General features: G+C 41.1%; 1 protein-coding gene across 9 annotated transcripts in view; it reads left to right on the forward strand.

Moving 5' to 3' along the window:
• The window catches only part of LOC123508480 (guanine nucleotide exchange factor DBS-like), a 322,244-nt gene that overhangs the window by 259,663 nt on the left and 49,533 nt on the right, over nt 1-13,048 (forward strand). Inside the window, exon 1 of one of the 9 annotated variants that reach the window (XM_045262241.1) lies at nt 3,301-3,789. The exons of the other annotated variants lie outside the window; for them this stretch is intronic. Coding sequence (XP_045118176.1) covers nt 3,777-3,789 — 13 coding nt within the window. The 5' untranslated portion in view covers nt 3,301-3,776. Of the gene's footprint in view, nt 1-3,300; nt 3,790-13,048 lie in introns of those variants that run through there. 9 annotated transcript variants of the gene reach the window in all.

A 13,048-nucleotide genomic window follows, 5' to 3' on the forward strand; every position in this document is an offset into this window, starting at 1 on the left:
TGTCCTCTCTAGTATTTTATTTTAGAATTAATTAAGTTCGTGTACTGCCTAAAATTAATGTTCACAGGGCTTCTCTCTCTCTCTCTCTCTCTCTCATACACACGCACAGCTGCAAAGTAGAAAAATGTTGCCAAGTCGCGTAATTTACCTCACACCTCGATACTCACACACAAGCCCCTTCCTTGCCAACTCCCTTATAGTACAGTTAATGGAGGGATAACACACACTAACACTAAGTCACTCCTACCATCTCTGCCCCTGAACTAATCCCAGACCAATGGGATCAAGTATAAAAAAAGGAGGATCAGTATTTTGTATTGTCAGTTCTTCTAGTTGGTCTCCGCGCGCTTCACCATGCCAGCTCTCATCATAATCGTAACCTCTTAACTTCGCTATTGTGGTGAGTTAAGAGAAATTCCCGGGGTACAAAGGATACAGAGGAGACTTGGAGGCTATTCACGCAGGCTCACTTGTTCTTGAGTCTTGCGTAACGTCCAGGGGAAGAATGATGCTGAAGGGAGAAGAGGAGAAGGGGGATGAAAAATGTTTGTCTCTTGGCATCATGGGAACAGCTGATAGGCGGTAGCAAGTTAGTCATAAAGTTGTATATTCGTGCAGTGTCTGTCTGGATGTAGTGGTGTAGGGTGACGTGTGACGCTGGGTGATCCGTGTAACTTGGTGATTGCAGTGGTGATGGCGGTGACTGGTGTGGTGGTGACTAACTGATAATAATGAATCTTTCTGAGTTCTTTTTGTTAGTGAATGTTTGTTTTAATTACGTTTTAGTGTGTTTAGATATTACACATATACTTTTAACCTTATGAAAGAGAAATAGAGAGAAAAGCGAGGCAAGGCGGAACCAAAACAGACTAGCCCAAACCAGACACGTAATAAAACACACACACACACACACACACACACACACACACACACACACACACACATGAAACGACGCCATAAAAACCCACACACACAAAGAAAAAAAAAAAAAACATAATAGTGATAACAATAAGATGACCCGGTCTCTGTTATTCATGTAACGTCACGTATCTAAGTATTGTGATGCAGTCAGTTTTGTCGTGAACAGGCAACAAAAGATTTCTTCAGTTCACTCAAATATTTACTGTCTGGTGATGTTTCTCTCTCTCTCTCTCTCTCTCTCTCTCTCTCTCTCTCTCTCTCTCTGCGGGTCAAATGTTTATTCACATCAGTATCTAAACATGAAAAATTGAAAAATAGGTCTCTCTCTCTCTCTCTCTCTCTCTCTCTCTCTCTCTCTCTCTCTCTCTCTGCGGGTCAAATGTTTATTCACATCAGTATCTAAACATGAAAAATTGAAAATAGGTCTCTCTCTCTCTCTCTCTCTCTCTCTCTCTCTCTCTCTCTCTCTCTCTCTCTCTCTCTCTCTCTCTCTCTCTGTGGGCTTCCTTTCTCCTCATTCATGTCCTGTTCCATCTCTCTCTCTCTCTCTCTCTCTCTCTCTCTCTCTCTCTCTCTCTCTCTCTCGGGCAGTCAATTTACGCTTCCATCATCAATTCAAAAGCTACGCGGATAAACTGCATTGCCCGTCCATCCAGCCAGCCTGCCTTCCAATAAACAATACATTTTGCTTTCCATTCATACTAAAACTCCCTTCCAGATAATAAATAACTGAATAAATCAACGCTTGTAAAAAAAATGATTGGGAAGTTATTTTTTTAGTATATTTTTCTTTTTTTTTTGTTATTTGTTTTAACGTTGAGTATATATTTTCAGTAATTCATATATTTTTTGTTATTATTTAAAAGTTCTGTGTTCGTTTATTTATTTATTTTTTATTCCGTATTCATTTGTTTTATTTTTTATTTCATGTTTTTTTTCAGTTTTTTTTATTTTCATTGAGTTTAGGATAATTTTTTTTCTCCTTTTTTCTTTTCTCCTTTTTTCTTTTTTTTTCCGAGGAAGTGAAGTAATTTGTTCCCATCGCCTGTTTATATATATTTTGGTGCCAGACTTCCGGTGTTGTCTGAAATTGAGCTGTCAGGGAAAGAGAGAGAGAGAGAGAGAGAGAGAGAGAGAGAGAGAGAGAGAGAGAGAGAGAGAGAGAGTAATAACATGTTCATAAATAGGTCATGGAAACTAAATAGATAAATAATTAATGAGTTATTCTGTTCCTCCTCCTCCTCCTCTTCCTCCTCCTCCTCCTCCTCCTCCTCCTCCTCCTCCTCCTCCTCCTCCTCCTCCCCATTCGTATTTCTTCTCGTTCTTGTTTTGTCACTTATTTCCTCTTCTTTTCCTTCCTTTTGTCTGCTTATTTTTCATCATCATCATCATTCTTCTTCTTCTTCTTCTTCTTATTATTATTATTATTATTATTATTATTATTATTATTATTATTATTATCATTACTATTACAGCAGGAAGAAACGGAAGGAAGGGATGCAGTTTCCAATATTCGCCCCGAAATTAAATTAAGGAAACTTCGCCAGCCAAACACACAGTTGAAATAGAAACTGGCGCGCGAGTTCTGAAATTCTGAACTGCTGGTAAATGTTAGTAAAAGTTTAAAGTTGTACAGGTGAACGAGACACACGCGCTATTACAGGCATTCCAATAATAATAATAAAAATAAATAACTAATAATAATAATGATAACAATAATAATAATAATAATGATAATAATAATGATAATGTTTACGTAGTTTTTCATTTTTAGATAAGGGGAAAATGAATGCGGAGTTTTATTATTAGCCTCTTCAATACTGGGACACATTTTTACCTTGAGATTTGTGTACTATTAGACCATTTTATTGACATTAGCAAGGGTCTGTGGAGGCAGAAGATTATTGGCCGCAGTCTTCTCTATTTTAATCCCATACATAAGTTTCTGAAGCTGTATAAAATCACCAGATAGTAAGCAAGATTAATGGAAATACGTCATGGTACTGAAGGGCTTAAAAAAAAAATATTAAATTGCTGTTGACAAATGAAAAAAATCTAAATATACCAAGAAAATTCATGAAATTAATAATAATTCATATATTTTTACGTTAGATACAGAAAAAAAAAAACTTGCAAGATTAATGAAGAAAACATCATCATTAGTGAAAAGTTGAGGGTGTGAAATAGGAAAAAGGAAAAGGACGATAAGAAAGGAAGGGAAGGGAAGAAGGATGAGTCAAAAAAGAAGGAAAGAAAACTAGGAAAAGAAAAAGAAACAGGAAAAACCAGTGGACGAATTAAGAAAAGAAAACATATACGAAAAGTGAAATACAGCAAAAGAAACTACAAAGAACAAAAGAAAGAACAATAACGAGAGAGAGAGAGAAAAAAAAAAACAAGGAACAAAAAGAAGAAAATGTAAAAAAAAAAAAACCACTTGACACACAAACCCCACAACGAAACAAGCAAACAAACAAACACACGCACACACACACACAGAATAAACAGATAAGCAGTGATAACAACCGTTCTTATCCGCACACGTTACGGAACCGGACGGAACCTCGAAATAAAGAACCGGAGCATGAACCAGTGGCCTGTGAACCTCGATACAACCAACACACTGCTATGGGTGCCAACTATCGACAACTGAACCCCGATATATGGAACCCAGACCTCAGATTAACACATATACGTGATAATACATACGTCTTTGGATATGTGTATGTGTGTGCGTGTGTGTACGTGTGTGTGCTTGAGTCATAGTGCATTCTGGCCTCCTGCTGTGTACGTGTAAAGGAATTGGCGTTAACGTACACAGGAACGAACGTACATACGCACATACACGACTAACGATGCCTGATGCAGGTAATGTATACGTGTGTGTGTGTGTGTGTGTGTGTGTGTGTGTGTGTGTGTGTGTGTAAACGCTTTAACGTGTCCCGTTCAGCTTTTCTTTTCTAATTCTTTTTCTTTTTTTTTTTCAAGCGGTGCTGATTAGGAGGAGGAGGAGGAGGAGGAGGAGGAGGAGGAAGGGGATGGGGAGGGAAGAAGAGAATGAGTAGGAGGAGAAAGAGATGTAGGAAGAGAGTATTGGAGAGGAGGGGAGAGGAGAATGAGTAGGAGGAGGTGGAGGAGGAGGAAGAGGAGGAGGAGGAGGAGGAGGAGGAGGAGGAGGAGGAGGAGGTGGTAATAGTGGAGGTGCAAGGTGGGGAGAAGAGGAGGAGGAGTAGGAGGAGGAGGAGGGAGAGGTATTAGTGGAGGTGTAAGACGTGGGCAAGGTGGGGAGAAGAGGAGTAGGAGTAGGAGGAGTAGGAGGAGGAGAAGAGCTGGGTGTAACGGAGCTTGGCAGGGTTGTGTAGTGTGTCGAGTGTTTTTCATCCCGCGTGCTGGTTTTTGTGGCAGCGGTTCAATAATAGCGTGCACCAAGAACTTTATTCACTCCCTTACCAAACGCCATTATAATCTTGCTGTTGTGGCGCCTTTGGATCACTCAAGCATTCTAATCCCTTATCTAACCGTCCCATAAAGGTTCGAAGGCCAAACGTTAGGGTAGGGAGACTTGTGGGCTTAAAAGGTATTTGGTGAGACTGGAGTATGGAAAAAGGTTGTGATGATAGACAAGAGGATTCTGAACCGGTTTAGTGGAATTTAGCTATAAAAAAAGGAAGTGTAGAGGTTGACAACTGGAATTAGAACCTGTTTGATGGAATTTGATTAGCAAAAAGAGAGTATAGGTATAGATTAATGTGTTTGGGAGACATATCTTGGAATTTGATTAAAAGGAAATGGGAAATAATGGAAATATTCACAGATGCATTGAGAATTTACTTAATGGAAATTAATTAAGAAAAAGGTAAATAAAGGCAAATATAAAGAGAAATATGTATGCAAGTCACGTGACGAAATCTGATTAGGAAAAAGGAAATAGAGATTGAGACACGCATTAGCAACTCACGTGATTGGAATCTGATGAGAAATGGGAAAAGAAAAAAACTTAGTTCATATTTCAAGCTTCAATTCAAGTGGCAGTAAAACGTGATGGAATTGTATCTCTCTGTCTTTTCCTCAGGTTTCCCTACTGTCTGGAAATACTCGTGTCACATTCCAGTCAACATTCACACGTACGAGACAACAAATCCTTTTCTTCTTTTTTTTAATGTAAGAAGGGAAATCAGGCTAAGGACAACAAGAAAACGATTAAAAAAAAAAAAGGCCCACTTAGATGGCAGTCCCCGAGCAGGTTGTTTGAATAAATAGATTAAATGAATGTTTATTTTTTTTTTTCCCTTTTTCCCTGACTGTATTTAATGTTCGTGAATGTACAGCAACGAGGCGTGACATTATATTCCTCCCCAGTTTCCGTCCATGTGTTTAGCTTATCACGAACACTTATTATTTTGGTCTGGTATACTCTGGAACTCCCTGCCTGGCTCTGTAATTTCCAACTTCCTATGACTTAACGTAATTTAAAAGGAGGTTTCAGGACATTTATCCCTGTCTTTTGACTAACTCTGTCGGACCTGTAAGGGGACTGGCAAGAAAGTGGGATTTTTTTTTATATATATATATTTTTTTTTTGCCATTGGCCAGTTTTGTCCTCTTACATAAAAGGAATAGGAAGAGAAAAATACATTTGCTTCTAATTTGTTTTCTTTGGTATGTAATCTTTCCTAATATTTGTATAGCTAATCACTGAGATTCTTTTTTTGAACTAACGTCTCAAAATAAGAAGCAAAAATAAATAAATAGTCTCTCTTTCCTTGTTTTTCTCAGCTTTTCCGATCACACCACGCAAATCCACATTCAAACATTTGGTCAAAGCACTACCGGTGTTAGTTTCATCACAATTGCACCTCGCTAGTGAAAACCCGCGTGTACGTTCATTAGCAGCGTGTGTGCGTCTCCGGTGCTGTTTACATTCAAAGGTCTGACCGTTGCTGGTTTTGGAGTGTGACAGTTGCGCGTGGATTCCGTTCGAGTGACTGTAAGGTGTGACTGTATACCAGGTGACTTTAGAGCGTGTGGTGGTGATTGTGCTACGGTACACTATATGTGACTGTATGAGGTGACTGTATGCCGAGTGACTGTCGAGTGTGTAGTGGTGATTGTATTACCGTATAGACTGTATGTATAGTTATAGAACCTCTGGAAGTGACAGTATAAAGAGTGACTGTATATTTAATGACTGTAGGACCTTTGGGAGTGAGTGTATACATGATAGGTTACTGTATAAGGGCCTGCTGTATACTTTATGCCCGTAGAACCTGTAGAAATGACTGTATAAATGACAACTCTGTATTTTATGACTGTAGTACCTAAGTGATGACAATATACCACTGGATAAGAGAGAGATGACTGTATTCTTACTGCATAACCTGTGGGACTAACTAACTGTATATTAACTGTATACATAACCACCGCATAACACGAAGTAAAAGTATACATAGAAACTGTATACCAGAAACGACTGTGGGAAAGTAATTGTTTGGGGTGACTAAACAGTATCTTTATGAGTGTGTACCCGAGGTCTGTATTCCGGTGACTTTTAAGGGCATAAGGCGAGCGTCCAGGGCTGCCATCTGGCCAAGTGGGACTAGTAATTGCTGGGTCGATAAGTAGGTGGGTGGAGTAACGTTGGATGCCTCGCTGGGTTAGGTAAGCCAGTGGTGGTGGTGGTGGTGGTGGTAGTGGGAGCGTGTTTGTTGTTGATATTCTTCGTGTTCTTGATCTTGTAATAGTAGTTGTTGTTGTTGTGGTGGTGGTGGTGGTAGTAGTAGTGGTAGTGGTCGTGGTGGTGGTAGTGGTATGTTTGTTGTTGTTGCATTTCTTTCTTCTCTTGATCTTGTAGTAGTAGTAGTAGTAGTAGTAGTAGTAGTAGTAGTAGTGATAGTAGTAGTAGTAGTAGTAGTAGTAGTAGTAGTAGTAGTAGTAGTAGTATTTCTTACTTCTCACTATTTTTACTTACTTTCTCTCTATAATATTTTTTACTTAAGGGAAAAACTGAAAGGGTGTTAATTAAGTTTGTTTACGTAAGTTCATTGTTAGAGAGAGAGGAGTAGTATTTGAAAGGAGTGAGAAAGGACGTTGTAAGGGATGAAGGAACGTGTTGAGAGAGAGAGAGAGAGAGAGAGAGAGAGAGAGAGAGAGAGAGATGCAGTAGTATTTCCTTTAGGAGAGAAAGAGAGAAAGGACGCTATGTAAGGGATGAAGGAACGTGTTGAGAGAGAGAGAGAGAGAGAGAGAGAGAGAGAGATCATTCACACACCTGCCGACCCTCCCCCTCCCCTCACTTCACCTTTACGTACCTTTTCAACTGACCCCTTACTCTCTCCTCCTCCTCCTCCTCCTCCTCCTCCTCCTCCTCCTCCTCCTCTACTCCTCCTTTTATACGAAAGTCTTACATTTGATCTATTTCCTTTTTTCTTTTCCTTTTTTCTTTGCTTGTATTCTTATCACATCCGCTCTCTCTCTCTCTCTCTCTCTCTCTCTCTCTCTCTCTCTCTCTCTCTCTTTCCCTTTCCTTTCTTTGTGGGCTTCCTTCCTCCACATTCATATCCTGTCCCTACTCTCTCTCTCTCTCTCTCTCTCTCTCTCTCTCTCTCTCTCCCTCTCCCTCTCATTTCACTAATACGAAGAAAAATTTACTCGGCAGGTGATGATAAGCAAAGGAACAGGGGAGAAAGAGAGGGAGAGGGAGAGGGAGAGGGAGAGGGAATGGGAGAGGGGGAGAGCAGGTGTTAGGACGTGGGAGGCAAAGGGAGGTGGGACGGTGTGGGAGGATGGAGGGAAGGGGGAGGGAAGGAGAAGGGAGATTGGAAGTGAATAAAAGAAGAGGGAGGTGGGGAGGGAAGAGGAGAAGGAGGAAGGGGAAGGAAGAAAGGAAGAAAGGAAGGAAGGAAGGAAGGAAGGAGAGGAAGGAGAGAGAGAGAGAGAGAGAGAGAGAGAGAGAGAGAGAGAGAGAGAGAGAGAGAGATGGAATGAAGAAGTGAGAGAGTATTGAGTGATGGAAGGAGGAGGGAGAGTGGAGAGAAAGAGGAGGGAGAAAGTGCAAAGAAAGAGGGGAGGAGAGACTGGGGAAGGGGGAGAGGTAAAGGGAGGGGAGAGAAGAGAGGGGAAATGGAATGAAAGAAAAGGAAGAAAGGAGAGAGGAGGAGATAAGGTTGATAGTAGTAAGGGAAGGGAAGAAAAGGAAGAGAGAGGGGAGGGGAGAGGGTAAGGAGAGGGGAGGGAGAGGGGAGGAGTGGAGGTAGAAGGGGGTATGGAATGAAGGAGGGAGGAAGGAATGAAGGAGAGAGAGAGAGAGAGAGAGAGAGAGAGAGAGAGAGAGAGAGAGAGAGAGAGAGAGAGAGACTTACAAGGCAATATCGAAAGTTGCTTAAGGGAAGAATGTCGCACCTGAGAGAGAGAGAGAGAGAGAGAGAGAGAGAGAGAGAGAGAGAGAGAGAGATCATAACCAGTGTCATCATCGTGGTTGAAATGTTTGTAGAATGAGTCGTGGTTCCTTTTATTTGAATATTTAGAATGGTGGTGGTGGTGGTGGTGGTGGTGGTAGTAGTAGTAGTAGTAGTGATGGTGGTGGTGGTGGTGGTAGTGGTAGTAGTAGTGATGGTAGTGGTGGTGGCAGTGGAGGTAGTGATGGTGGTGGTGGTAGTGATGGTGGTGGTGGTGGTGGTGGTGATTAATGAGGAAAGTAGTATGTTTAATAACTACACATAAAATTTCATGAACACACACACACACACACACACACACACACACACACACACACACACACACACGTACACACACAGACACGTGCAGAGGATGAACTGATACATCTAAGCATTAAGAGAGAGAGAGAGAGAGAGAGAGAGAGAGAGAGAGAGAGAGAGAGAGAGAGAGTTATTCAAGACGTAGGTAGCAACAGTCTTGGAAGAATATTAACACCTGTGAATCTTACCTGTGTTTACTCCTAATGATGTAAACTTCTTCCCCTCACCTGCTTCTCTTCACCTTTCCTCTTTCTCTCCCCTCTTCTCATTCTCTCACTTGTATTTCTCTTCATCTTCCTTTTATTCTCATTCCCTTCCTTTCCTTCGTCTATATCTTCTCTCTTTCTCTCCATTTCTTCCTCTTCTTTTTCTCCCCTCATTTGCTTCTCTTCATCCTTTCTTCCTCCTCCTTTTTCTCTCCCATCTTTCCTTCACCTACCTCTGTCTGTTCACCTTTCTTTTTTCTCTCTCCTCTCCTCCTCTCTTTATTGTCTCTTTTTCCTTCACCTGTCTTTCTTCTCCTTTCTTTTTCTCTCCCCTCCCTTCCTCTCCTTCTCTTCCTTTTCCCCTCATTTAGTTCTCTTCATCTTTTTTTCTCATTTCCTTCTTTTCCTTCTACATCTTCCCTTTTTCCTTCTTCTCCATTTTTTCTCTCCTCGTTTTCCCCTCATTTGGTTCTCTTCATCCTCTCTTCCTCTCCTTTTCTTTTTCTCTACCTTCTTCCCCTCACCTGCCTCTTTTCATGTTTCCTTTTTTTCTCTCCCCTTCCTTCCTCTCTTTTTTCTCTCCCTTTTTCCCTTCCTCTGTTTCTCTTCATCCTATCTTCCTCTCCTTCTCTTTTTCTCTCCCTTCTTCCCCTCTTCTTGTTCTCTTCATCCTCTCTTTTTTCTCTCCCCTCTCTTGTTTTCCTTCTTTTTTCTCTCCCTCCTATTCCTTTTCTTTTTATCTCCCTTTCTTTAACTTGTCTCTCTTCACATAACTTTTCTTTCCCCTTTCTCTTCCCCTCATTTGCTTATTTCCCCTCTTTCTTTTCTCTTTCTCCTTTCAGCTCTTCCTTTCCTCTTTTTCCTCGTCTTCATTTTTGGTTTCCTTTTTCTTCTTCATCTTCTGTTTCTATCTTCTCTCTTTCCTTTTCTCTCTTTTCTTCATCTCTTTATCCTCTTATCCCTTCATTCTCTCTCTCTCTCTCTCTCTCTCTCTCTCTCTCTCTCTCTCTCTCTCTCTCTCTCTCTCTCTCCTGAATCACCATATTTTTCTCTATTTTTGGAATCTATCTTCTAAAACTTGCTCTCTCCATTACCCTCCAGGCTTTCTCCCTTCCTCTCCAGTGCCTCTCCCTTTCCTCCAGGTCCTCTCCCTAACCTCCAGCTCCTATCCCTCCCCTCTACTGCTTCTCCATTTCCCTCCAGACCATATCCTTTCCTACCCTCCTTTCCTCTTCCATCCTCTTAAGTCCCCCCTCCACTCCCTGGTTGCTGTAAAAAGAAAACGGAATGGTAGCAACTTTGCCGTTCAAAAAATAGAAAATAGAGGGGAAAATGAAGCCTTAGAGGGGATTTTGTGGGTTCTAAGGGGAAATCTCTTAGGGTGTTTTAAGGGGAGAGGGAAAAAGGGTCTTGTAATGGGAAAAAAGGAAGTTTGATTTGAGAGTGAGAAAAAATGGTCTCAGGTTATTGATAAGGGAAGAGAGAGAGAGAGAGAGAGAGAGAGAGAGAGAGAGAGAGAGAGAGAGAGAGACGTGTCCTCTTAACTATACTGGGAATTTCCTCTCCAATGGGTCTTATATATATTTCTCCTCGTTCTTCTTCCTTTTCTCCTTTTTTTCTCTTCCTCCTCTTCATCTTTTTCCCTTTTTTGTTTTTGTTCTTGTTCTTTTTTATTCTTGTTCTTCTTTTCTTCTTGTTCTCTTTTCTTTTTTTTCCTTCTCTTTCTTCTTGTTCGTCTTTATTATTATTGATTTTCTTCTTCCTCCTGCTTCTCTTGTTCATATCCTTCTCCCTTTTCTTCTTCTCTTTTTCTTCCTTCTGTTTCTCTTATTCATTTCTTTGTCCTTCTCCCTTTTCTTCTTCTTCTCTTCTTCTTCTTCTTCCTTCTGTTTCTCTTATTAATATCTTTGTTCTCCTTTTTCTTCCTCTTCGTCTTCTCTTCTTCCTCTTCCTCATACCTTTCTTATTAATTTCTTCTCCTATTTCTTCTTATTCTTCTCTTCTTCCTCATCCTTTCTTATACATATCTTTGTCTTTCTTCTTTCTCTTCTTCTTCTCTTTTTCGTTAACTCCTCCTCCTCCTCCTCCTCCTCCTCCTCCTCCTCCTCCTCCTCCTCCTCCTCCTCTTCGTGGCTTAAAAAGGTCGCTCATATAAAAGGTAAAAATGTTTCGAAAGGAATTTTATTTATTTATTTTTTTTTCGTCTTATTTTTTCTTTCTTTTTTTTTTCGAAACGGTTGAATTCTGAATCGTATTTGTATTGTATTTGTTTTTGCTCAATGGTAATGGAATAGCCTGCGGTCTCTCTCTCTCTCTCTCTCTCTCTCTCTCTCTCTCTCTCTCTCTCTCTCTCTCTCTCTCTCTCTCTCTCTCTCTCTCTCACAAACGACTGCTATAAAAGAGAATGGTGGTGATTGTGGTGGAGTTTGTAGCGGTGATGGTGGTAGTAGTCGTTAATAATAGTGGTAGTAGTAGTAGTAGTAGTAGTAGTAGTAGTAGTAGTGTCAGATATCTTTTTAATATTGATAATGGTAGAAGTTGTTATGTTAGTAGTGGTGGAGATGGTAGTGGTGGTGGTGGTGGTGGTGGTGGTGGTGGTGGTGGTGGTGGTAGTGGTGGTGGTGGTGGTGGTGATGGTGGTGGTAGTATTTCAAGGTTGCTTATCTTATAGGAACATCTCAAGGATATTTCTATACGTGCCTTTTTTTTTATGTGTGTGTGTGTGTGTGTGTGTGTGTGTGTGTGTGTGTGTGTGTGTGTGTTTCATCACGTTAGTTAAACAAATGCTGACTTTCCATTCTCTCTCTCTCTCTCTCTCTCTCTCTCTCTCTCTCTCTCTCTCTCTCTCTCTCTCTCTCTGTGCCCCTTTTATATATATTTACTGCCTTGTATCCTTTCCTCCCTTCCTCTTACAAAACTTTCTCCTTTCCTCTCCTCTCTCTCTCTTCTCCTCCTCTTTTTATTTTTTTAATCTGTTGTCTTCTCTAGTTAATCCTTCTTTTTCCTGTCAACTTCACATCTTCCCTCCTTCCTTTCCTTTACTCTCATTACACACTTTATTGCTCTCCTTTCTTCTCTTCTTTTCTTCCTTACTTCATCTGTGTTTAGAGTTAACTGACCCTGCGTTTTAGAAAGAGAAGAGAGGAAAGAAGAGAAGAGAGAAGGAAGAGTGTCCGTCGTTTTTAGAAAGGGAAGAGAAGAGATGAAGAGAAGAAAGAAGGAAGAGAGAAAGAAAATTATCTCTTTTTTTCTTCGTTTCTCCTATTTTTCTTCCTTAACCTCGTGTATTTATATTTGAAGTTACCCGTGTTAGGAAGAGGAGGAGGAGGAGAAGGATGGAGGAAGGAAAGTGGTCACTGCGGCAGACCAGAGGAGAATCATGTTCCTTCTCTCCTAGGATTAAATGACAAGGAACACGTGGAGGGACAGGAGACACACTGGAGGAAAGAGGGAGCTTGTGGAGGAAGAAATCTCTCTCTCTCTCTCTCTCTCTCTCTCTCTCTCTCTCTCTCTCTCTCTCTCTCTCTCTCTCTCTCTCTCTCCATTCCTGTCCCGCCCTGGCTTCCTTCGTCCTTTCCTGTCATTGCCTCCTCCTCCTCCTCCTCCTCCTCCTCCTCCTCCTCCTCCTCCTCCTCCTCCTCTCCGCATGGCTTCCTCCTTCCTCATCTCTATTTATTGTGTTCCTCCTCCTCCTACTCCAATTCCTTCTCCTCCTCCTCCTCCTCCTCCTCCTCCTCCTCCTCCTCCTCCTCTTTTTTTTTTTTCGTTCTCGGAAATGAATTTGGAAAGAGAAAATGAAGGAAAATATACATATCAACGTTTCCTCCTCCTCCTCCTCCTCCTCCTCCTCCTCCTCCTCTTCAGATGCCGCAGGACAAGTGGAAGAAGAAATAATTTTAGATATGATTGTTTTACTTTTTTTTTTTTTTTATTTATTTTGTAGAGGAAAAATATTTAGCCTGACTTAGTAATTTTTTGTAATGTTTTGGTGGTGTCTGGTGGTGGTGGTGGTGGTGGTGGTGGTGGTGATAGTCGTAGAAGTAGTAGTAGGAGTAATAAGAGTAGTGGTGGTAGTGGTGATGGTGATGGTAGTAGTGGTAGTAGTAGTAGTAGTGGTGGTGGTCGTTTTGGTGGTAGTGGTGGTGGAAGTAATAGTAGCAGTAGTAG

Source organism: Portunus trituberculatus, chromosome 24 (assembly GCF_017591435.1).
Source record: "Portunus trituberculatus isolate SZX2019 chromosome 24, ASM1759143v1, whole genome shotgun sequence".
NCBI classification, from domain to species: Eukaryota; Metazoa; Arthropoda; class Malacostraca; order Decapoda; family Portunidae; genus Portunus; species Portunus trituberculatus.